This window comes from Salminus brasiliensis, chromosome 2, assembly GCF_030463535.1.
Source record: "Salminus brasiliensis chromosome 2, fSalBra1.hap2, whole genome shotgun sequence".
Lineage (NCBI taxonomy): Eukaryota > Metazoa > Chordata > Actinopteri > Characiformes > Bryconidae > Salminus > Salminus brasiliensis.
This window is the reverse complement of record NC_132879.1, coordinates 36,471,592-36,497,530: the sequence shown is the minus strand read 5'-3', so window position 1 is coordinate 36,497,530 and position 25,939 is coordinate 36,471,592. Positions and strand designations below refer to the sequence as shown.

Below are 25,939 nucleotides of genomic sequence, written 5' to 3'. Positions count from 1 at the left end.
TATTGTTGCCGTCCAATAAAAACCATGTAAACATGCATCTCCAAAACAGTGCAAAAATGTTCTTGACTTTGAATGGAAGTCAATGTAAAATAGGAGTTTATTAATTTAGAGCATTTCTATTGGTGTAATTATTTACACAGTGTACATGAAGTTCCAGTGTTCCAGTGTAAATACATGGAACTAACACAAACTTTCCTCTAGTTCATCTCTTCACTAATGGCAGTGGGTGGCTGCGATTTGTGGATCTGACAGAAGGCAGCTTCGCTCCTGCAGCACAAACAGTGCATTTCTTAATCCACTTTGTGGTGACCTCACCTCACCATGAAAATCTGTCGTTTGCCATGAGGGCAGGTAATCCAAACCATTAAAATCCATCAAAGCCCCCTACTGTTTCCTCAAGCTGTGGGAGAAAGGAGGTAGAAATGAGAGTGTGTGTGTGTGTGTGTGTGTGTGTGTGTGTGTGAGAGAGAGAGAGAGAGAGAGAGAGAGAGAGAGAGAGAGAGAGAGAGACAGAAAGAGAGAGAGAGAGAGAGAGAGAAAGAGTGAGAGAAAGAAATCAGAGTGTGAGTAATCTGAGTTATAGAGACATCAGGACATCAGAGAGAACAAGAGAGGGAATGAGACAGAATGAGGACGAGAAATCAGAGTAAGAGAGAGAGAAATCAGAGTGAGACATCGGGCCTGAGAGAGATGCATCAGGACATCAGAGAGAACGAGACAGAGAACAAAAGAGAGAAATCAGAGTGAGAGACATCAGGACATCAGAGAGAACGAGAGAGAGAAGAATCAGAGTGAGAGAGTCATCAGGGCAACAGAGAGAACAAGACAGAGAACAAGAGAAAGAAATCAGAGTGTGTGAGAGAGAAATCAGAGTGAGAGAGATATCAGGACAGAGAGAGAGAGAGAGAGAGAGAGAGAGAGAGAGAGAGAGAGAAAGAGAGAGGGAGCGAGGGAGAATGAGATACAGAGAGACCTGCCAACAAACTGCCCAATCTGTTAGGAGAACACAGAGTGTGCTGCACACTCACAGCTAGTACACCCTCGCCAATCACAGTCATAGGGACAGTGACTGTCCATATCACCTACTACATACTGAAAACACACACACACTATTAGTTTTGACTAGCCTACGTAACTGAAAATAAAAAGAGGCTCCTCCTACAACAGGACAACAATCCAAAGTAAACCTCAACATCCTCCAACTAGTTCAAGAATCACAAGCTGAAGCTTTTGCAATAACACTCACAGTTGACATCATTTAAGATCTGTAGGTAGATATTAAACGTGCTCTGCAGCAGAAGAATATTGGCAACAGCTGAAAAAGGTCACAGAACTAATCATTCGCTGAGGAAAAGTGGCTTAAAAATTCTTAACACAAAAACAGAAAGGCTTTTTGTGGTCACAAAAATGTTGTAGGGCGCCCAAACTTTTGCATGAGTACTATTTCATTTTCTTTTATTTTAGATCATTTAAAGATCATCAATTATTGAAATATAGATCATTTAAATCCTCAAATAATACTCAAATATCATTCTCATACTCATTTGTATCTGTTACAGCATTAAAGCTACATACCTCAATTTATTAATCCAATGTAATCTAAATAATATCAGAAAATATGTAATCCTGTGAACAAACTAGGTAAAAAGAACCATTTTATTTAGCACCATAAAGTGGATGTGCATCATTAGTCATGATTTTGTTTTGATTTTATTATCATTTTATTTAATTTATTTATTTAATTCTCTGGTTACTGATTGTTTCATTGTCTTTGACCTGAGTCTTATTTTAGTGTTTAATTATTGGTTTTGCAGTTCAGGGATTTCATCCTTCTGAGGCTGCATGTGAAGACAGCGGCACACCTAGGCTGTCCCATTCCTTCGTATCCTTCGAAGGCTCCTTTGTATATACTTAGAAATGCTAACTTCCAAAAATCCTTCGCCAGCCAACGTCAAGATTGCTAGGTGACTGGAGGCTACGCTTTCGTTTACTGCATCCTTCCAAAGATGCAGCAACAGAATTGGGACACAGCTTTTAACTTATGAGAGGTCGCCCATTGGTTTGTTGGAGCTATGGTCACCGGTCTGTATGCCCCATCTGCGACTGACTTGCCGGTCCAGAGTGTGTTTAATCAGTGAGATCTGGAGCGGCAGCTGTAGGAAACTTTATCAATAGTTAAATTCACCCCAATGTTGTTTTGTGGGGAACTAAGGGGTTAGGCATGATAAATGCATGAGAGTGTGGCATGAGAGCTTAAGGCTAGCACCTTATTGTGTGAGCCTTGTGACCATTGGCAGTGCTGTCTGAGATGAACCTGAGTCTGTCCTTCCCTGTGTGAAAATGAAAGGAAAAGTGGGCCTGCTCAAAGTTCACAAGAACTAGGGACTAAGCCTTTATTACCCTCTAGGCATTGTATACACCATAAAGCTCAGCCTTTTAATTTCCGTCTGATGGCATGCTCACCAACCAGAAGCTATTTTCTGTCCTCTACTGGTGCTTATTGTGAGTTACGTACTCCAACCAAGGGCAGATAAGAAGACCGAAGGAGAATGGAGATGGACATGCTTTTCTCCATGTGACAACAACAGTAGTCACTCTGACGAGTCACATAAGCAATAAGACCATATCTGCTCTAAAGGCATTTTGAGAGGAACATTTGAGTATTTTATTGAAAGAGGAGGAATGGGTCTAGCTTATCGGTATCTCTAAGCAGATGTGCCGAAACCTAAAAACACGACTCATTTAATTGAAGATCTTTCACAAATGTTAATGGCCTCTCAGGAGGAGGAGGGCAATTTAGGCTTCATATTATGAAGAAAAATGGTGCCTGCTAGGTGGTTGCTAATCAGTTGATATGCTGTTCCTTATGGTTGCTGAGCATTTGCTATGGTATGCCAGGTGGTTTCTATCCAGTCACAATGTAAATGTAAGTGTTTTCTATGTAGGTTCTAAGCAGCTGCCATGAGGTCCAAGTGGTTGTAATGTGTTTTCTAGGCTAGTTTACATACACTTTTTGTGGATGTACATGTCATGCCTACACTCATTTTATCCACATAAAAAGGGGGTTTGTTTGAAAGCATTCTTTGGATTGATTTGGATTGGGTTGATTTAAGGCGGACAGGTCAGAAATGGCTCTTGGAACCATGTAAAGTCAACTGCAGAATCCAAGTTTCAGAATCTTCAGTTCAAACAAAGTTACTGGGAGCCAATATTGCCTTGGTTTAAACAAAGGCCCAAACTGTCCTGAAGGCCCGAAATTTGTTCAGATGGTCAAGAACAGTTGTAGCTGGAACACAGTTGGGTGTTGCAACAGAACAATGACCCCAAGCACATGAAAGGTGGTGATGGAACGGATTAAGGCTATCATTAACCTTTTGGAATGGCCTTTACAAAGTCCTAAACTTCAACACTACCCAAAATATGTGGTAAATCCAACCAATTTAATTAAAATCTACTAATTCGTATACTTTCAAGAATAAAGGTCAAATATGCAACTTGCTAAGGAACATGTAATCACATGTAACCGATATTTGTATATAGCAGTAAATGCAGCTGTAGTAAACTTCTCCGTGGCAGCTTCTCATCTTGCTCATTTATTTCAGAGTGGAGTTAGTACAGCTGATATTGATGTTTTTCTGTCCAAGGATGTCTGTGTGCTTCTTAATGATGATCTGTTAGTCTGTGCTGATCCTGTGTTGTCCTGTTCTCAGTCCTGCTTAAAGCTGCTACCATCTTTCTAGTTCTAGAACAGGCTAGACTACCTGTCCATTCCCAACAACAGATGACAGAAATATAATTGCACTGGTTGTTGTCACAGTCTACTTTTTGAGTAGTCCATACATATTAAATGTAGGATGGTGCCCTCTTGTGGTGTGACATTTGTCTTGAGTAAGACTGTAGGCTGTAATGTGGACACGTTTATCAGCTTATCTGTTAAAGAACACTATAAATGTGCAGAAAGGGTACAGCTTTTTCTGAACGTATGGAGGAGGCCCTACGTGACTTGACTGCAAGCACTGAGTCCCTGGCCAGGGAAATCATGTATGGCGGAAAAGGCAGCACGCCAGTGCCATCACAGTTCTGTAACTGTCATCTTTACCCTGTGTTCAGTTCACTTAACACTGAACTTAAACTTAAACACTAAAACATGACTTATTTGCTCCTAATTGTGCCAGAAAACCAACCAGATTATTCTGTCTGCACCTGTGGCGCCTGGACTGCTTCCATCCTGCAGGCAGAAAATGCAGGTGTCAGTGAGGAAGATGAAGAAACGTGTTTAAACGACTGCATACGGTGCACAGAAATTATTTGGTTGTCAAGTAGATACCTGCTATATTGAGACCTTCCCTTCCTGTTGATGCACTCTAAAAATGCTTCTGCATACAGTTGACCTATTGTGTACTTGGGGTAAGAAAGAGAGAGTATTTAATACAGAGTGGAAAGTAAATTAACCATGCATATTTTTACATGGATTAAATAAACAAGAACAATACTTCCAGGTTTTGAACATAAATGCTAAAAAAAAGATTGAGCAGGGCATTCTTCCTGTTCTTATACTAGAGCGAATCACTGCCAGATTAAATCAAGACAGGGCAGCCACAGTTCGACTGTGGTCCAAGGCTATTGACTTTGTTAGAGATTTGGCTAATCAGATATGAAGCTGTGTGTGGTGCAACATTGGATCTCATTTAGTGTATTCTTATTTATTTATTTATATACTTATTTATTTCTCTCTCTCAGCCTCATTGTGGTGCATCATGTGTTTTATATATTATATATATATATTGTGTGATTGTAGGACCAAGATTGAAAATTACTGCTTTGTACACAGACATGGCCTGTTGCCATCTACTGGGTGTAGGATTATAGGGTACACTTATGTTACTACAATACAATTAAGCAGTTTTCCAAATGTAAAAATCGCTGTTGCAACAATATATTTGCACCATCTTTGGCCCTACATAGCGATCCTTTACTAATCTTCAGATTTCATGATGCCTTGCACACAGTCAAGGTACCCAGTGCCAGAGACAGCAAAACAACCCCAAAACATATTTAAGCCTCCATCATATTTGACTGCAGGTACTGCGTTTCTTTCTTTGCGTGCCTTATTCCATTTTCAGTAAACAGTAGACTGGTGTGCTTTGCCAAAAAATCTTGGTCTCATCTGTCCAAAAGACGTTTCCCCAGGACTATTTTGGCTTACTCACATACATTTTGGCAAACAGCAGAGACTTTTTTTATGGTTCTGTGTTAGCGGTGGGGTTCTCCTGTGTCTCTTGCCATAGCGTTTATTTTCATTCAGATGTTAACGAATAGTTTGCTCTGATGCTGATGCACCCTGAGTCTGCAGGATAGCTTGATTGGGGCTTCTTATCCACCATCCGGACTATCCTGCGTTGCGCAACCTTTCGTCTATTTTTTCTCTTCCATCCACGTCCAGGGAGATTAGCTACAGTGCCATGAGATGTAAACTTCTAGATTATGTTGCGCACCATGGACAAAGGAACATCAAGATCTCTGGAGATGAACCTTGAGATTGTCAATATTTTTGGTTCTCAAGACAGTTCTCTTTTCCTCTTTCTGTTCTCCGTGCTCAGTGTGGCACACACAATGCAAGATGTTTAAAGTTTTATGTACAATTATGTCAAATTTGCCTTTATGCCTGTTGTTCCAATACACACAAAAGAAAATAACATGTGTAATTGCAATACTTCTCTGAGAGAAAATTAGGGGGGTGCCAACACTTTCGGCCATGACTGTCGATATATATGTATGTGTGTGTATGTTCTGAATGATGACTATTAAAAGGGTTACAAAGAAACTGATTTTCTCCTGCAAGTCGTGTCTTTTGGTTAAGCATTTGATATCTGTCTCTAATTATTATAGTTTCTTAAGTGTCTGATAGCAAAAGTCAGTAAACTTTGTACAATTTAAGATTAAAAAAAGTGAATAATTGTTTTCTTTTTAATTTCTAGAAACATAATGTATACAAGTGTGTGAGTCAGTCTCAGTACTTAGTAATTATGCACGTCTGTGGCTTCGGTTTGGCTGAATAAGCATGTTGTAAATGTTGGCTCAATTTTATTTACATTTCCTAGTTGTGCAAATTGGATTTATCATCTTGAAAGAAGTTGCTAGTTGTCCATTATTTTTTTCTTTTTTGCATTGATTGAAAACCTTTTGTAAAAGGTTTCCACTATTGTTAGAAAGAGCTATTTGTTCACTACTATTTAGGGCCATTTTTGTTTAGAGTGTAAGCTTCTATTTGTCTTTCTAGCTACAAATTGCAGAGCTACAGCATTTGTGTTCATGGTCACAGAAATGCAATGAGATTCCCTCGTTTGATCAGTAAATTAAGACTGTTGTCTATTATTTGTTCTTACACAACACATATTGTAAAATGTATTTACAATGTAAAGAGACATTTCTTCAGTACTATTATTTAGGGCCATTTTTGTTTGGCATCTAAGCCTCTATATGTCTTTCTAGCTACAGTTTGCAGAGCTACAGCATACAGTGTTAATGGCCACATAACTGGAGGTATTCTCCTTCCTGTTCAGTAATCACGTACAAACTAATGGGTTGAGAGAGAGGGGCAGAGAAATGTGAAGGGACCTACAGTGCTTTTATTCTCAAACAAAGAGTTTTTAAAGCCAAACACAAGCCAATACATTGTGATTGAACTGTGTTCAAAGCCTGGCTTTGCTATGAGTGAAGCATTAAAGTTGAAGAGCCTTGCATTACAAATCAGTTAATACATGCAGAAGATCATTTCCACAGCTCTGTTCAACACAACTTTTTACAGTAGTATACAGTTAAACCCCTTATGCTTTGACCCCGACAGCAAACATTTCTCTTAACCTGCATTGCTCATGTTACATCATCAACATTGCAACATTGCCAACATGCCGCAGTCCTAATTTGATTAAATAACTTTAAATCCCACTGGAATAAATGTGTCATAAGGATCCTCTCCTCCTTTTTGGCTCTCATCTCTTCCCTATGCCATAAGGGTCCCAGGTGTTGCCAGCAATCTCGTCCCCATTCTGTAGCTTCTCGGACAGGTGATGCACGGCGCATGTAGGTAAAAAGCAGCCTCCTTGTAGTGCATGCACCAGTCTTTAAAATAAAAAAACTGCTGTTACTGGTTTTCAAGATCACAATCCGTCACACATACTTCAAATCTTAAAGTCAGCCTCAGAAAATCCATCAAGCCAGTGGCAGAGATTCAAAGATCTACTTACCCAGTGTTGAATGTCCTATTAAACATAAAAAGGTGAAAGGAATTTGTTACTTATGTTCGAGAGGAACATCAAACTTTTGATAGCACTAGTGTGTAGAACTTGATAGTGTAAAGGAGTCAATATGCCAGGGTTCCTCCATTCCAGTCCTGGAAGGCTGATGTTAAACGCATTAGCAGATGGCCTGAACCAGGTGTGTTTATGCAGGAAAATTAACTCTGCTGGATGCTGGCTCTCCAGGACTGGAACTGGGCAACCCTGTAATGTGTTTTCCACATCAGTCTGTTTTCCAACCAATGTCATCTGTATCATCTGCATGTGTGGCACTGTTCCGAAAGCAGTTATGCAACATTTATCATCATGGCTTTAACTAGCGATGAGGACACTGAGGTCCAGACCTTGGTAGGTGTTTTGTTGTTCATGTATTCTCCTATCATGAGGTTAAATGTGAAAAATGTGTGCTGGCTTGATAATGATGTAACCTTCTAGAAAAGGCAGAAAGACATGCATCTCAAAAAGACCCAGTCAGCAGAGGTTCTTAGAAGAGGACAACTATATTTAGCTTTGGCTCTCCCAGGGAGCATATTTACACATATGCAACACACCTATTATAGACCAGCATATGGCATATCTGTGATCTACATGTTTATATGCAGAGTTTATGCAAGAGCTTATGGTTGAGAAGTATTTAGGAGGCCAATTAACAGATTATTTTTGCTTAATGAAAAACCTGTCGTGGTTTATTATTACTGATATTTAGACTACTTAAGCATACGACATGAAAACATACAATCAAGCAACTAAATAAATACATATAAGTAAATAAATAAGTAAAAAAAACACAAATATGAAGCACATATTTAAATAAACAGATGTTAGTTAAAATGCATGATTAATTAAATCACTATATTCACATGATTCACAGGAATCATAGCTAGGTGGATAATGCTAGGCTATGGATGCTAAACTTTTAAACAGTTGCAGTTTAGTCGTGTCAAATCAGTTTTAGTACAAATATCTCAAGTCTTAGTCGCTGATTGTTTGGTTAGTAGAACGTTACATGAACAATCTGAGCGATATTTCAAGTTTTCTATTTTCTGAATGTTCCTCAAATGTTTATATTTATTTGATTTTATTACTTTTTTTACATTTATGACAATTGAATATGGACATTTGGCAAAAAAATTGCACAGAACAGAACGTTTTTCGTTTTTGCATGACAAATGATAAACTGATTTTTGTACACATTTATGTACCTTTACACTTTAAACATACAAAAATAGGACCACCCACCGTTTTCCACTGAAAGTAGTGGAATTTCTGACAAAAAAAGACATGAAAACATGTTTCAGTCCAGTGCTTCATTTATAAAATCTCCTTACACATTTAGAACACACATTACAGGCAAACACAGGATGTATAAGTGAATCTGCTTTAGGGATGCAATGTGCCCGTCTGCCCGTCTCCCCTGTGTCAAAATGCACTCTAACCTTCATTTACTTTTCAGTGACCTACCTTGTACAGGCTGCACATGTGCACACTGTGTGTGTGTGTATCACCTGCAGTCTTTCTGCTCTGCCAGCGATAATTGCCACATTTGATTTGGGCTTGTGTATTGACTGTGTGAAAAAGACCATTGTAGAAATAGCGCTCATTAAGGGGTTGGCATTTACAATGACACTTTCCAACAAACCTTCTGTAATTTGCCCGCGTAGATCATGAAATTATGTTCACACCATTTGAAGGTAGTCTACTGATCAAAAATCTTTCTCTCCTTTTTTAAAAGCCAATTTGGAGCAATATATTTTAGCCAAATATTTTCTACCTATTTAGAAAGATACCGATAAAGCAGTTCAGCTATTTTCATCAACAGTAGTGCTCATATGCTCATATATCCATCCTATAGTAAGAGCTAATATGCTGTATTAGGATCAGAACACATAGGATGTTGTACACTTTCATACAAATGAAATGAAGCTTCAGTGCTACAAGATTTGAGGTGCTTCGCTATGCTATGGCATTGCTTAAAGAACCATTTGAAGCATGTAAAGCAATTTTGGTTTCATAAAATACCATGTTTGTCAAATGATTTGTGAATGTGCTGTACCTTTACAGAAGGTGAAGAATTCTTACACATTTCTATTACAAACATCAATTTATGGGCCTAGAATAGGTTCTTCTATGGCGTTGTTCAAAGAACCATTTGAAGCACATTTATGTGTACCTGGTAATGATGTAAAGCTGCTGTCACAGGTTAATCCTTACAAAATGTCTCCACTGTTTTCCATTTTTATGTTCCTACTTTTTTTTAGATGACTTTTATATTTGAGCAACCAAAATTCTCAAAAATCACTTGAAATCCAATCGCCCCGATGAGGTTACCATGTTGAAGGACTTTTTTGGAAGAGGGGGCTGCAACTACAAGCTGTAATTTTGTATATTTTGGTTATTTAATAGTTATGTTTTTACAAATGTAATTAAATGGTCTAAAATGAATGTAAACTATGAAATATCTTAATGGCTTAATCAATTATTGTCTTTATGTAAACCTTTCTGTTATGAAACACTGCACTCTTATGTTTCCAATTCAAATGGAGAATCTCCAAATTGGGGAAATGGTAGGCCGGCACATCGGAAAGAAAAAATATTATATATACAACGCTAATTGTCACATAGTATCTAAGCTTATGTTAGTGTTAGCTGTTATCTTAGCTGTTTCTTTAAGCGTGCATATCAGCAACAAACCAGATTTTCAAAAGATTTTGACGTATCCAACCTACAGCAGTTTAGCTCCACCATTTGATGCAAATATGAGGAGTTTTTTTGTCAGATGTCTTTTTAAATGAAGTACAGTACAAGGCAGCCAATCACAACAGTGGTCATTTAAATAAATCAGTTTTGAAGTCAGTAATAAATCAGGCCTGTTTAATTGTAAAGGAAATGGGGGGGGGGGGGGTGAAAATGGTTATTTAAAAATGATTTTAGGTACCTAAACCCACATAAATGCCATAACTAATTCTAGGGGGCAAAATGACCCTTATAGCCTAGATAGCTTTTTCAGCAATTCATGCTACAGTAGCTCTTTTGTGGACGGGCTAGTATTTTCCCCCCATGAGTATTAATGAGCGTTTCTCAAACCACTGCATACCGGGAACACCCCACTAGATACCAGTGGCCTTCAAGTGGACCCTACTCTTAGAAAATTTCAGCTAGCACATTGTATCACGGTTGACATAGTGTTCAAGGTGAAGTCTGATAGCATATGAAACACTGTCAAGGACAAGGCCTAACCAGAGGTCTGTTGATGTTGCCCTCTTGTTCTCTTTTTGTTGTTGTTCCAACTGCAGGCAGACAGGTCAAGGATTCCCATAAGTGCTGTGCTCAGTCATATGGATGAAAGACCTTACTCTAGGTATTCCTTGCTTATGGATATTGGTTATACAATCACCTGTACAAACAGGTAGGAATGACCATGTAAGAGTGTATTATGCATTATGGTAGTGCACAGTATACTCACTCTGCAGTATCTAGAGCAGTATAGTTCTGGGAGGAACCACAGGAGAGGCCCTTACAGCCACTGTGGGAAAAAAATGAACACATGCCAAGTCATGCAGAAGTCTAAATCATTTGTAAGTTGCCCATGTAGTTAGAAAGGTGGTATTTTTGTAAGTGTCTCACATCATACTTCATTAGGCACTGTTCTGCTTCTACAAGTACTGAATGATGTCAAAATTGTCATTTTGTAGACTGCTCAAGTGAAACTTTCTGAGCATTATGTACCTTTTATTGATTGATTATTCGTTGTAGATGTGTGGAATTATTGTGAAATATTTGCTTATATAGGTACTGAGACCAATTAATGTTAATAAGCGAGTAAATGTCCAACCTTCAGTATTTGCTTTTAATATATGAACAAACTAAAGAGACCTTGATCTGAAATCAAAATATGTAATATGTACTTATTAAAGTAATTTTAGTGAATTTCTTTATGAAACTAGTTAAATATTGTGATGAATGGAAAATTTTTATAGATATGATTTGTCCATGTAGATCATGGCTAGCCAAGAAATTCTAATGTTCTAATGTCGTTTTTATGTTCTTATGTCATTTTTGGAGTAAATGAGCCAGTGTGCAAAATTCCTTTTAAAGATATATTTTCTACCTATTTAGGAACATACCACTAATGCAGTTAAGCTATTTTCATCAACAGCAGTGCATATGCATATGTCCATCCTACAGTAAGAGCTACTAAGCTATATTAGGATGCTTCTACTGGTGCGTTAAGCAATGCCATAGGTTGTTCTCTGGCTTCGCTCAATTTTGGTCCCCAGTGGAAGTGTGTTTATAGCAAGTGAAGGTTCTTCAGACCTTTAAAAGGTTATTTACATCTCTATTACAGATGTTAATTTATGGAACCATAAGTGATGGCACATCCTTCAAAACTGATATATTTACTTCTTAAAGTAGTTTTAGTAACTAATGAAAAATTATTTATTAACTAATGAAATATTATGATAAATGGAAAAGATATATGTATATGAAAGGAAAATGATTTGCCAACAGAACATTTTTTATAGTGAAAATCACTTAAAGCAAGTAAAAAGAAAGTTAAATAATTGTAATTTAAGCAATTTGCCAAGATTTAAGATGATCTGGTTATCATATATATATATATATATATTGCAATCTAACAAAATTAATACTTTGGGACCTCCTGAAAAAGAAACCTCCCATAAAGAAACAAGTTTGTAAAACAGATTTATGAATGAATCTACATCATTCTGAAGTGTGTTCACAGCAAGTGAAGGTTCCGTAAATGAATAAGAAGACATTTTACCTGACCTATAAAACACAAATAAGTAAACTGAAATTTGGCACACACTTCAAAAATGAAATCTTAAATCTTTTATTATATATATTTACTTTTCAAAGTCATTTTAGTGACTAGTGAAATATTGTAACAGGAGGAATAAAAAATGATTTCAACTTTGAATGGAAGTCAATTTAAAATAAGAGTTTGTTCCAAGTAATTTAGAGCATTTCTATTGGTCTATTCAACCAGAATTATTTACACAGTGCACAGAGCAGCTACAGGATTCAAACCATGAAAAAACTTAAAAACGAACAAAAATGGTTTTCCATTGGAAAGCAGCTTTATATACATAATATAATATACTTTATATTATGATCAGTTTGCCAATTAAAATTTTAATTTATGATCATTTCATTTACCATATCATTATTGATCATTTCATTTACCATATTTTTAGCAATTCTTCTACTTTGGGATCTCATGAAAAAAAGCTCTGATAAAAAACAACTGATCTTGAATTGATCCACAAGAGAATGTTTTTGCATGACTACCAAAATCAGAAAGCTTGCAGTGTTCTGAACCAAAGTCTTCTGAACAAATTTCAGTCTTTTGTAAACTCACAGCACACTACTTTGTTTGTTAAATGTACTGTATAAATTGTATGAACTAAGACTTTGCAGTTAAATTAGATAATTTTAGAATGCTTCTTTATGCTCAAACATTTGTATACACACAGTTGTTTATGGAAGCCCAGTGAGTACTTAAGCCCTTGGAAATATCTGAGTATTCTGTAAATGCCTTCCAATCCACTGACATTTCAGAAAGCTGCAGAAAGATAATGACATAAACCATGCTGATATGAAGTCTATCGAGTAGCAGGTGGGAATCGTACTGGCCAAAGTAATCTCACTGTTAATCCAAGTATTAATTTCACTTGCAGGAAATAAGAGCATCATACTTACACTGTAGAGTTGGAGGAGTTGTCAGCTGGAATAATTGGATGGGGAGGTACAACATGGTCACTTCAGTAAAAGGAAAAGACATTGATCATTAGCGTTTTGCATGCATCCACTCTGCCACACTTCGAGAGCCGCTAATCAAAGTATTAATTTCACTTGCAGGAAATAAGAGCATGATACTTACACTGTAGAGCTGGAGGAGTTGTCAGCTGGATTCATTGGATGGGGAGGTACAACATAGTCACTTCAGTAAAAGAAAAAGACATTGCTCATTGACATTTTCCATGCATCCATACTGCCACACTTCTAGAGTCAGGTTCCAAAACTATCTATATATAATTTAGATGTCAGAATCTGACTGAGCTCACTGAAGTCACCGGGTCTTACCTGGCACTGTTTAGTGTGTGATTATGGAAGAGGGGCGATCCTAGAACAGGACCCAGGAGAAATAGACTGAAGGACCAGGCACAGAGCATGCTGGCAACTTGGTGAACAAATGAGCCTGGATCAGATAACTGGATCCCATTTATACACCATAATCACTCCCACACTTAATCAATGCTTGTTTATCTCCCACACTTTGGTTTGACGTAGAGGCTCATCCATGTAGATGGTTCTCACAGACCTGGCCAGAGTTTATCGTGGGTACAGCAAGGACACATGCTTTCACCACCAAAAAAAAGAAACATCAGGGTAGATTAATAGGTCTGTCTCAGTGTCATGAACATGGCTGGTCCCTCACAGTGACATCACCACACAATAAATCACGCCCCACTGTTTACTAGCCATGAGAACACATCTATAACCAGGGTTCAAGTGTGACACCCTACTGCTCTGTGTGAATGACCTTGGTTTCCTTCTGCTCCTACACTTTTACACAGAAAACAACTATTTCTGTGATTTTCTCACCAGAAAATTGGAGCGACTCAACTAAACTTATTTTTTCATACATAATTTTTTTTTTTAACAGAGAATTAAACATTTTTTACCCCCCCCCCCCCCCCCCACACACACACACACACACCCAATCAAGAAACTATAAGTTTAAATCCAGGTGATCTCAATGCCACAGCCATCAATAACAGGCTAGGTAGAAAGATATTAACTGGTAGGGAAAGTGAGTAAAAATTATGGAAAAGGATTCATTTATTGTATACAAATCTGAAAGGTAGCATTACAACATTTAAGCTGAGTGAACTTTACTGTCTAACAGTTAAAAACTACCTTGTAATAATTAAATTGCCTTACATTTATTTATTTTTTTACAGTGACTACCAGGATTGAGTGAAGGATTTAGGGACACCATGGGACTTTTCTTTTAGATCTGATACCATGGTTAATGTCCTAATTCTAATACCAGTCCTTATTAAAATATTGCATGGCATACATAAAAAAGGGTAATTTTAGGATTTCTACATTTGAATAACTGCATTAGTATTACATGGACTGCCACATAAACTGACTGTTTAGTAGTATTTATATATTTAACAATGAAAATACACATTCATTAGCAATATTATGTCAGAACTGTGCATTAGGCTAATGTACATTTTGTGAAATGTCTAGTCTCAGATGTTGAATTTAAGAAACAAGAGTGAAATATCTCACATGATCTGCTAGGGACCATTGTCGTGTGTTGCTGCATGTGCCCGTGTGTCAGTGCCAGATCTTCTTCGTTTCAGCATTAAGGCCACAGTCTGTGTAGGCTTTGTTTTGGACACCCCTGTTCAAGTTAAAGATGCAACATTCTGTTCAACATTACACTATATTTCACTACAATACCATCACTGTTATGTGTTATTGTCTTTTAAAGCATTACACAAAGGAAGACTGAACCATGAATGAACCTTTTTTTGGGCAAGTCCTGATATATAAAGTAGTCAGTACTCTCCATACTGACCAATGATGCCCCCTGGTGTTGTACTCATAGAGAAATGTAGCATGAAACTTTCACTCCTAACACATAACAATGTAACAGCATTCACTTCTCAGAGGAGTATCATATCTGCAGAAAACCTGAAAACGGCAACCGTTAAGCCAATGTACTGGATACTGGAAACCTGCAACCTCCAACTCCTTCCATCTGTGTGTTAGAAAATACATTCCCAGGACCATTCTTTATTGTGCCTGGGCATGAACAAGAAATGATTTCATGTTAAAACTGCCTCTAACCCCCTTTTGTCTAGAAAGATTAGGCTTAATCCTGGACTAAATGACTTTTTCAACCGTCCATTTCCATAAAAAAAAGCAATTATTACAGTCTATTGACGCTCAGTCCAGAGAGCCTGTGCAACAGTGAGTAATGTATGGGTGACCCTCACACAACCTATCATGTCTGATAGTTTCCAGGAACATCTGGTGCCACACACACACACATACACACACGCACAACAGGACCTTATTTTAACCCTCCTTTCCTGCATTCCTTTCATGTTGACTAGTTTTGTGTTCCTGGTCAAACATGACCAGCCAGTTATAGCGGGTTATAAATCCATAATAGTAAATATATTAACAACCAATGTTGTGATAGATCCTTAATTAACTTTAGTTCTTGTAAATAATACACATTTAAATATTGGCTATTTATGGCCAGTAGGCTTCATTTGTCTGTGCTCATACAACTAGCTTTTAAATGAAAACAGCTTCATTTTTTTATTTGTTTATTTTTATTTATTTATTTATGACATACTCAGATGAAACGCACTGTTTACTAATCACAGACTACTGTGTGTCAACGTTTAACAACAACATTTGTTTTAGCAGTGGCACAAAATAGTTTTTGTTGCCAGTCAAAATTGACCAGTATAATTTTATTAGTGAATAAAGGCAATATGCAAAATTGAAAAATTAAGCAAATTACCAAATGAATGTTTCTATCAGGAAATGCATTTATTTCTAGTTTTGTCTGTCATTCATTAAAGAGCAATGGCAACTAGAGAAGTTCCTTTCCTGAAGAAACAGCAGAATGATTGCGCAGCTTACGTGCTTCTCACTTTCAGGCAGTGGTGGTTGTTGTGGAGTCGGTTAGTGCTTGCTAGGCAGTTGCCGTGGAGCCCCTGGTGGTTGTGTCAGGTGGATTCTTAGGTGTTGCTAAGCAGTTGATTGTGGGAACTCCATGTGGCTGGTTAAGTGTTACTAGTGTATTGGTATCATCTGCACAGAAGAAGGGTGCAATAACTTTTGCATCCCATTAATTTCTACAGGGGGGAAAATCTGAGTAATCCCAAATCTCACAATCAGACTGAACAATCGGGAGTTGGGACAGTGTCAGTATTTCAAAAATACAGTACGAGATCTTCTTCTTCTAAGAATAGTCTCCTCTTGAGGAACCTCCCCTGCTCCGCTGCTCCACCAACCTTTGTAGACACATGCATGTGAGGGTGTGGGAGAGGAACTCTGTCCATCTGATGTATGACCATGTGCTTGAACCCAAAGAATGTACTTCTTGAGACAGCTCAAGAAATTCAACCTGCCACAGACCCTGATGATCCAGTTCTACACAGCGATCATCGAGTCCATTATCACAGCCTCCATAACTATCTGGTTTGGTTCCTCCACCTCACAAGAAAGAACCAAACTCCAGCGCATCATCAGGACAGCAGAGAGGATCATAGGATGTAACCTGCCATCACTTCAGCAGATCTACTCCAGCAGGATGAGGAAGCGGGCTGGCAAGATTACATCTGACCCCTCACATCCTGGACACCTCCTCTTCCAGACACTCCCCTCGGGTAGAAGACTGCGGTCCATCAAAACCAGCACAACACGTCATGCTAACAGCTTCTTCCCCAGAGCTGTAGCGCTCCTCAATCACAGTGGTCACCTCCCACTGTAAACCTCTAAACTTACAACTGAACTGTACCAAACCGGACTGAACAGTTATTTGCACTCTGCCTATTTTGCACTATGACTTTTGCACACCTGTACAGATGTCCTTTTCTTTTCTGTAAATATATTTTTCAGCTCTTTATTACCTTTATTACCTTTAGTACTTTCTACTTTTTTTTTTAATTTATCCCCTACCCTATTTATTGTTTAGTGTCATTTTCCTTTAGTTTAAGACTGTGTCCTGTGTTTCTTTGTTACTTGTCATGCGTGTTGCTCTCACCAAGACAAATTCCTTGTATGGGTAACATACTTGGTGAAATAAAGAGATTCTGATTCTGATTCTGATTCTGATTCAATTGTATCTACTTCTTACAGTCACCCATTCATTTCTAATGGTCATTTTTCACTAGGAACTCTGGGTGTACTAAAGTTAAAAAAGAACATTTAATAGAACAAAATAGTAGGGTTAAGAATACAGCCATCTATCCTAGCTTGCTTGACAGGGACATTATTTTCATTAGTGTGTGGGGTGACTTTTCATCACGATACCTGAAATTCTGATTATTTACACTAGTAGTATGTCTAGTAGTATGTCTGTCTATTCAATGCAACTGAAAACAGTTTTTCTGAGTGAGAAGGGAAAAAATATTTTAATAAATGATATCAGTGTTCTGTGTGATCGTCTCTAAAAGGCAAAAGCCTAATATATTCATTCTAAAAACAGAGAGTGGTCTGGTAGGTTTTCATGGGAGTTTTATATATGTGAAATCCATTTTAACAGTACTCCTCCACATGCTCAATGCAAATACACATTCTCACCAGAGAGGTCTCTAAATCCCAATTTACGGACTATCGCTTTAAAAATAGATGTAATAATTATTATATTATTAAGATGTAATTATAATGTATGTAATATATGTAATAAAGATATAATATATGTTTCATATACACGTACAGTGTGTTTTTAATTATTTGTGTACACCTAAAAATAAGGATTTGTAGTTTTTTTATTTAGTAAAGGCAATGGTTCTACATAGTATGCTTAAATGGTTCTTTGCAATTGTGGAATTTGTTTACAAGTCAAGAAGTGTTTTTATGCTTTTTTTTTATCTCTCCCTGTGGGTATCAGCAGAGCTAGTTGTAGTTTTGTGTTAACACAGCTTTACGTACGAAGCCCTTTAAAATATATATAATTATATATATTAAAAAAGAAAATGCAGTCAAATGTTTACATATACTCATCATGGACATGATAATCATGGCAATATTGGGTTTTAGTGATTTGTATGAACTGTCTGATCTTTTTTGAACTCATTAAACTCGGCCAATTGTGCTATGAAGAGTGGTCAAATATTGACCCAGATATTATAAACCCTTTTAATTTGTAGCTGAGATGTATATAACATATAATTACTATAGCTTAAATGCTTTACCTTCCCTAATTTTAGATGGTTAATTACCCAACCCACGTGTATTACTTGCAATTCTCCCAACACTGGGATGGTCCTTCAACACATGCATAACCAGCCACCGCCTCTTTTCGAACGTCCACTGATGCAACGTCAGCGGGCAACCAGCGTGCTCAGAGGAAAGAGCCGGGAACCAAGCTTTGGTGTTGCTTGTGCCGGCCAGCATCCTACAAGAGAGAGAGTGTGACAGACAGACAGACAGACATCTACCCACCCAGACAGAGTAAATAAGGCCAATTGTGCTCTCTCAGGCTCTAGCTGCTGATGGCAGGACACAAACCAACGATTGTCTGGCCAAAAAATTATTTTCCAAATAACAAAATGGGTTAGGTTGTGCTCTGCTGCCCCTTACCATGAATACTGATATATTATGATGTACTATTTTATGTAAATAGGAACATGACAGTCCTAAAAAAAAACAACCTGCTAGAAGATCAGATTTGACATCTATTCTTTAATGAACATGAGAAGGTCTCTTGCAGTTTTCAACAAATAAGTTAACACACACTTGATCAGGTGCTTAATTGTAGACAAAACAAAACGGAGGCATTATTAACAGGTCACTAATTATATCTTTATATATAATTTAAATTTAGCTGCTATAAGTAAAAAGGAATGTTAGACTGCATGGCCTGCATAAGATAACTATAACAGATGTATAGATTATATAATTTACATAAGTTTTTGTGCCTGAACAAAACAAAAAAAAAAAAAAAAAAAAAAAAACTGTACTCACAAAATCACAAATTACACAATCCAGTTAGGTTTAGGATCTCTGGTAAACATGTACCATATTTCAGTTCTTCAAACATGACAGATAAAGAGACACTGAATAACATAAACCTGAACAACACTTACAGATGTATTCTGTATCAAACCTAGCTCAGGCAAGACAAAGGAGAAAGCCCAAACAAATATCAGCCACTTTTAATCTACTGCCCATCATTAGCATACATGCTGCCTCTCCCATCCCCTGCCATGGCTAGGTCTTGATCCCGGCAGGTCTGCTGCTTATCGGAAATCTTCTGCAGAGAACATGCCCTTGGCCCTGCGCAGGATGGAGTCCTTGGAAGCGTCGTACGGATGCTCTTTTGAGGGGATTTCCAAAACGGCAGGGATGGACTGCATGTGGGCATCTATGGCATGGCGGATCATCTCTGCGATGAACTGGTTGATGAGGATGATGCCAATGTCACTGCGAGCCAGGAAACTCCTGTTTTGATGAATGAACAACACTTGAGACATGGAAACCACATGTTGGACTGTATTCTATTCCACAGGGTCCCTAACCTGTCCTCATACTGCCTACACACTGAGCACGGAAACACCTTTATTCAGAAAACTGTTCAACATCATCACCACACACAAAGCAACACACTCTTTCATTGACTTGCACTGGCTATGACTTGGAATCACCCTTTAAATGGCTGTATACCATCCAAGTCCATTTAGCAGGGAGCCAATAGCGAGAATGGATTTCAACTTTACTGATAACACACTGTCCAGCATATTTGCATTGCTTACACTGGTCAACAGTAGTAAACATCTACAGAAAAAAGCATATGCTCCTAGCTTAATAACCGCATACACAGTTTCTGCCCTAAAGCATGTTTGTGCCCCTGTCTTTTTATAACAAGGTCAACCCCACAGATACATATACGTAGGCTCTGTATTGGCCACTGGATCATGTGTTACTTATTAGACCACATCTTATTGTATTTATAGGCTAATAATAATATGCTTTGCTGACGCACTATACTGTGTATTGTTCTAGTACTACTCCTTAATCTGACTTTAAAACCTAATTCCATACTGTTTTACTGTACTATATTTTCACTAATTATTTTTTACCAAACCATGTAAATATTTTATACTGCTATAACACCTTAAACTGACCCTCTGTGGATCAGTAAAGTTGCATCATGTTTGTCTGTCTTGGACTATATATGTATTCTTTCACTGCTATAAAAATATAGAAAGCAGATTAACTGCCAGTGTCTCACTATTTCATATGTATTTGCTGACTGTGTTACATTTTCTTAATGGTTGTCAATTCTTAGATCTTAAAGACACTATTTCAATATTGATTTTCAATATTTTAAAGTGAATGAGTTTCTACCTGAGTGAATGTTTCTACCTGGAGCACAAGAAAAATCCACAAAACCTTCTATACATTTTAGGTACGTTAAATTGTAAAGGGACGTTTCCACACATATTAACCAAGGAAAATATCCAAATCCAAGCTTGCCATATATGAATTTTTACAATTCCTTATAACAGTGAGTTAATAAATAAACATCTACAATGTTATCTTAAGCCTAACACTGATAGAGACTTTTTTCCAGTCTTGCCTGGACTAATATGGCAGCCGCATTGACATATCACTACAACAGGCCAAACTGACTGATGTGCCGTCTATATACAGGTGTGTATGGACAACTCTGTTAGGTAAGGATTACACAAGTCTCTCGAGAGGTCCTGTCCACTTTAGCCCACAGAGAACTGGAACTGAGTTAATTTAATAGTCAGACAGTGTCCCAGTGTTTGACCATGGATCATTTTAGATTTGGTAACCCTACAGTAGTCATCCTGGAATGTGAGAATGTGTGTGAATTTGTCTTGCAATGTAATCAGATCTTTATCTAAATCCTAAAACCAGATAAAGAGAAACCAAATACACAAATCAGGCTAAAATATTTTTAACAAAACACATTTTGTCTATATATTTAATTTATTTAAAGAGGTAACTAAAGTTTGGTGTTCCAATCAGGTGCGACCTGAGACTTTCTCATGTTTCAACACATAGACTTGGGTCTTCACTGTCTAATTTTAGTCCTCATCAGTTACGGAATCGTGCCATGCCTCGAACAAAGGAGATTTCTGAGGACTGTAAACAGATTGTGAACACCACTTCTAAATAGTTTGGCCTCCACCAATCCACTGTGAGGAGGATGATGTACAAGTGGCAGGTTGGAAAGGAGGAAGTCTGCTCGCGACCACATGGACACATTTGAAGTCTACTGGAAGAATGGATGTTCTGTGGACATCAGTAAAAATGAATGGCCCAATTTTTTTCCCAACCCACTGTGCAGGACTGACCACCAGTTTAGCTACCAGAAATGTTTGGTTGACATTACAGCTGCTGAACAAGGTCGCACTACTTACTGAAAGCTAGAAAACTTTTGTGATGTAATTTTTTTTATTATTATTGATCATTTGTTTATTTGGGCTCTCTTTATCTAACAGATAGGAGGCAAACTGAAGCACTGTGTGTATAGTATATATGTATTTTCCCCTAGTACAATAAAGCGTTGTAGTGAGCTTTACTCCTTCAAATACAAAAGATCTGTTAGTGCTTTATGGAGACTCATTTAGCCATTAATGACTCTTCATATATACTGTATAACATTAGACCATAAGCGACCCTCCCGAGCAGAAAGCACTTCCACTGTATGACGGACGGATGCAGCGGTCATTTTACTGTAGTGTCGTTCTTCTAATGCCATATAACATCTGCCTTTACACTGCCAGTTGACGTTTAGCTGTTTATTAATGTTGGGAGAGGACGGATCCGAAGCTTAGTCACACTGTACTAAAGAATCGTGAGTCGATTCACCCCAGTACTGAACTGGAAATGGAGCAGGTCTAGCAGCACTGCTCTTAGCTACGCTTACAGAACTGCTAGTGCTAGTTTGCTAATAATACTTAAATTGCTACATTTCTGTTTCTAAATTCCACATCAGATAATAAGAGATTAATCAAAAAACGCCGCGATGTTGGTGTAAGAAGAAGGTCTTACTTGAAGGTCTCCTCTATCTCTGTGATGCTGGTGTCCTTCTCCACCACCAAGAAATTGGGTTTACGGTTTTTGTTGAGCTCTCCAATCCCTCCGAGCAGAAACCCCGTACAGGTGTCTTCATCTCCTATGACAGCGATTAATTTCCCCCGTCCAGCCATGGCGGATTGCGGCAGTGTGAAGATAATATAAAACAACAGACAGAAAGAAGACTAATCTGTCCGCTCTCTGCCTTCACCCTGGATCATATGCTACAGTCAGCTGACCGCAGCACTTCCGCTTTAGGATCCGAAGCGGAGCTAAGTGAGAGGACTGATCTCAGATCAGACTCTTTGTTCTGTGTTTATTACGGTTATAGACACAACATCTGATTCCAGATCAGCACTTCGACTCCATAGCGATTTAGACCCGGAGCTTCTGAAACTCCGGTGATTCTCCAACACGCCGTCTAGTTAGCTAGATCTTCTGTAAGTTGACAGGCCGTCGGTGGTAGAACAACAGTGACTTTCAATAAAGGCAACAAATTCATCTCTTCATGATAAATATGCTTTTTTATCTTATCCTTTTTACTGCATTTTCGTAATGAGACTGAAAATATTCTTCGCTAGGTTACTTTTCTCAAACTTTATCTCTGACTGAATATCTCACGAATACATTTAGGCATATGAAAAGCCTTTTAGCATTAGACATTATTAACCTTTCCTTTTTTATGCTATCGTGTACTGTCTATTAAATGTAGTTTATTTACTATTATATTAGTGGCATTTTGTGTGTTTGTTGTTTTGTGAGTTATTTATATTTGTTCTGTGTACTGTCCTGTTGTTTTGTAGTGTCCTTGGGTACATTAAAGTGGTATTATTATTATTATTATTATTATTATTCAGAATCGATTATCTGCCCAAAAAGGCTGTGAAACAGTGAGATTTGTATTTTATTCAGAGGACATGGTTAAATGTATTTATATAATAAATATGATGTCGTTTTAATAAACAAACTAAAGCAGTGTTTATTGTAAGAGAGTAGTAGCTTTGTCTCTCGGTAGGGGGCAGCGACGTGTCCACACACCGTGTGACTCACAATTTCAGAAGAAACGTCGAGCATCACGTGAGAAACACAAGACGCCTTCCTGGTCTGAGAGCAGGACTGAAAATGGTTTGTGTGCTTTGCTTTTATTGTACCCTAAATAGTATTTCTAAGTTAAAATGAGGCTTTTGTTGTGTGTTCTGTTGGTAGAAACTATCCTGGGCGTGTAGCTAACTAACTGTCAGGTGTGTGTCCACTGCTCAGGGTGTTCTTTTAGCTCCACTCCGCTGTTCTCCTGCACCTCAAACATTTTCTAATGATCACATTCTTCTGGAGCTCAGAGCTTTAGAGAGCAGGACAACACACTGCAGATGGACCGCAGCTGGGTCATACTGATAACCTGTAGTTGTTTTCATGTTCATGTAGCCCTGTTCTTATCCTCTCTCTCTCTCTCTCTCTCTCTCTCTCTCTCTCTCTCCCTCCCTTTTCCACACTGAAGACCACAGCACTGACTCAGGGTTTGGAGAGAATAGCTGATCAGATAGGATACTTGGTGATCAGTGAGGACGGCGTGCTTGCAGTGAGTGTTGCACATCACACTTTTTCTTTGCACTATTTTCACCTGTAGGACTGTCAACATAGACTATTATTTGAGCTTAAGCATTAACTTGAGGGCTCACATGGGGCTCTTTCTGAGTTGGCTCTTTCTGTGCTGTTTCTCCCAGTCGTCAGGAGAGCTGGAGAATGATGAGCACACTGCAGGGGTGATCATGCAGATGGTCCGAACAGCTTGTCGATTCAGGCTTCATGGAGCAGCAGAGCCGCCTTTCAAACGCATGTCAGGTTAGAGATAGAATTTCCATCTCAAAACACTTCGAACTGTCATATCCCACAAGTATTGTGTCTTCCAAGTCTTGGTCAAAACTGGTTGTTTATATATCTCGGCCTCGTTGTTGAGCGTGACTGTAGTCAACTTTAGTAACATCTCAGAGCAGAGCAGTCATAGCAGATGAAAGCGAGAACATATTCATTGTCTTTAACTTTAACTACTGTGAACTTCAGTGGAATCAACTGAAATGGCACATGATATTACAGTAGTATTTTTATATTTTTAGTAGTAAGAAAATTAGGAGATATTTAAACTTGTCATATATATATGGATAATTTACCATTTTAAATACACATACATACAATAATAAGACTGGCTTCAGGTTTAGTTCATGTTAGGCAGGGGAATCCCCAAACTGCAAAACATTGGCCTTCCATGACAAGAACTGATGACTCTGGCTGTACACATTAAAACTGGTAAAGGTGAATCAATGATCATGTCATAACATCAGTCTTTATTTTTGTTTCGTCCACAGTGATGTTTGAGGACTATATTTATGCAGTAACAATTTCTGGACAGAAAGTCTTTGTGGTGAAACGGCAGAACAACCAACGGGAACCTGTTAGTGTCTAGTAGTGAGATGTTGTTATAAGTTAATGGACTACACACACACACACACACTTGTAAAGTGCCATCTGTTTAACAACAGTACAAAAGATTAAACAGTGTCATACTGTGTTTTCTATAGTGTGCTCTTTGTGCACTCGAGTAAGGAGTTCGTGGTACAACTCATTGTTCTCACACAGAAATCTTGCATATGTGTGTGGGACATTTTTACAGTAACTGTTGCTGCACATAGGTAGGTAGTTTGCCCTGTGCAGTATATTTATTTTTCAAATGGTTTAAATTGATTCAGCTCCCCCTCACATGAGTTGATGACACTTGCATTTTGTTTAACTGGCCACATAATCCAGTAGCACCCGCGTATCATTCTGAGGATGATGGCACAAAGCTATATTATTATTATTATTATTATGAGTATGTGTAATAGTCTGTGTGGATCTCTACAGCCTTTGAAGGTCAGGCTAATATTGCTTTGTTTATTTTTCAGTTCTTCCAGAAGTTAAAGTAGCAAATGTCTGTATTTAACAAAAGCCCTATCAAATCACTGCTTTTTAAAACTTCATGTTTTTAGTTTTTTTGCTGTTGAGTATTACTTCTGCTAAATTCTGTTCATAATTGAGTAAAGTATCATTGCAAATGCTTATAGGAAGCTGGCGTCCCAAATGGGTCACAAATCTCAGCTGGGTCGGTCCTGGAGGTAACTGAGATGTGATGTTTTATTAAGAGCACTGAGCCCATGCTGTGGGTTGTTGGTGTTGGTCTAAAAGGTAGAAGCTGAATAAAAATACTTAACAGTTAAGCTGTGGGCTGTGGTGTGTGCTGTCTGCTCATTCAACCACCAAACTCAGAAGCTCATTTATTAACCCAGTTATGCAGTGTAATGACACTAGGAATAGAGCATGTGTCAGACAAGTCTACAGAATATTCTTTTAGGCAAAAGAGAGCACCCTTGGCCAAATGCTATTTGTTGTTGTGTAACTATATGATTATATAATTTGCATCCTTTTATTCTCTTTGTACAGCATTCCATAGAATTTAGCATCTCCAGTTAACCCATCCTTGGCACTAAACACATACATATATGTACACATGACTAGACAGTGTCAGTGAGCATACACACCTACAGCAGTACATCCAACAACATGTGGCTAATTTGACCAGAGGTGTCCAAACATTTGTATAAGACTTACATGCATTGATTTACCTGTAATAAGAATCTGATAAATATGTACATTAAAGAAATCACAAAGAATGCTTAACACTAAGATGCTTTTAGAAAACTCCTCCCTGTTCGCATAAAACACAAGCCCACTAGGTCCCTATATTGATGTCCTTGCTGAAAACTCCAGACTAG

At 38.0% G+C, this 25,939-nt stretch overlaps 2 protein-coding genes and 2 long non-coding RNA genes across 4 annotated transcripts; 1 reads left to right on the top strand and 3 right to left on the bottom strand.

The window, feature by feature from the left end:
- Positions 1-6,703: 6,703 nt before the first annotated feature.
- Positions 6,704-8,565, bottom strand: LOC140550040 (uncharacterized). Its single transcript, XR_011979046.1, has 3 exons — positions 8,538-8,565; positions 7,248-7,262; positions 6,704-7,122 (listed from the first exon to the last, which is right to left on the bottom strand). It is a non-coding gene; the product is annotated as an uncharacterized lncRNA (long non-coding RNA).
- Positions 8,566-13,045: 4,480 nt separating this feature from the next.
- Positions 13,046-13,491, bottom strand: LOC140550039 (uncharacterized). The gene is made up of 3 exons (XR_011979045.1): positions 13,404-13,491; positions 13,201-13,260; positions 13,046-13,079 (listed from the first exon to the last, which is right to left on the bottom strand). It is a non-coding gene; the product is annotated as an uncharacterized lncRNA (long non-coding RNA).
- A 5,256-nt stretch (positions 13,492-18,747) lies between these two features.
- atp6v1f (ATPase H+ transporting V1 subunit F) lies at positions 18,748-22,380 on the bottom strand. The gene is made up of 2 exons (XM_072673837.1): positions 22,113-22,380; positions 18,748-19,526 (listed from the first exon to the last, which is right to left on the bottom strand). Exons 1-2 carry the CDS (start codon positions 22,268-22,270, stop codon positions 19,325-19,327), a joined length of 360 nt encoding a protein of 119 aa, XP_072529938.1. The 5' UTR covers positions 22,271-22,380; the 3' UTR covers positions 18,748-19,324.
- A 757-nt stretch (positions 22,381-23,137) lies between these two features.
- On the top strand, positions 23,138-25,384 carry lamtor4 (late endosomal/lysosomal adaptor, MAPK and MTOR activator 4). Its single transcript, XM_072673836.1, has 4 exons — positions 23,138-23,261; positions 23,632-23,712; positions 23,858-23,975; positions 24,497-25,384. The coding sequence occupies exons 1-4, from the start codon at positions 23,259-23,261 to the stop codon at positions 24,592-24,594; spliced, it is 300 nt and encodes a 99-aa protein (XP_072529937.1). The 5' UTR covers positions 23,138-23,258; the 3' UTR covers positions 24,595-25,384.
- The last annotated feature ends 555 nt before the right edge of the window (positions 25,385-25,939 follow it).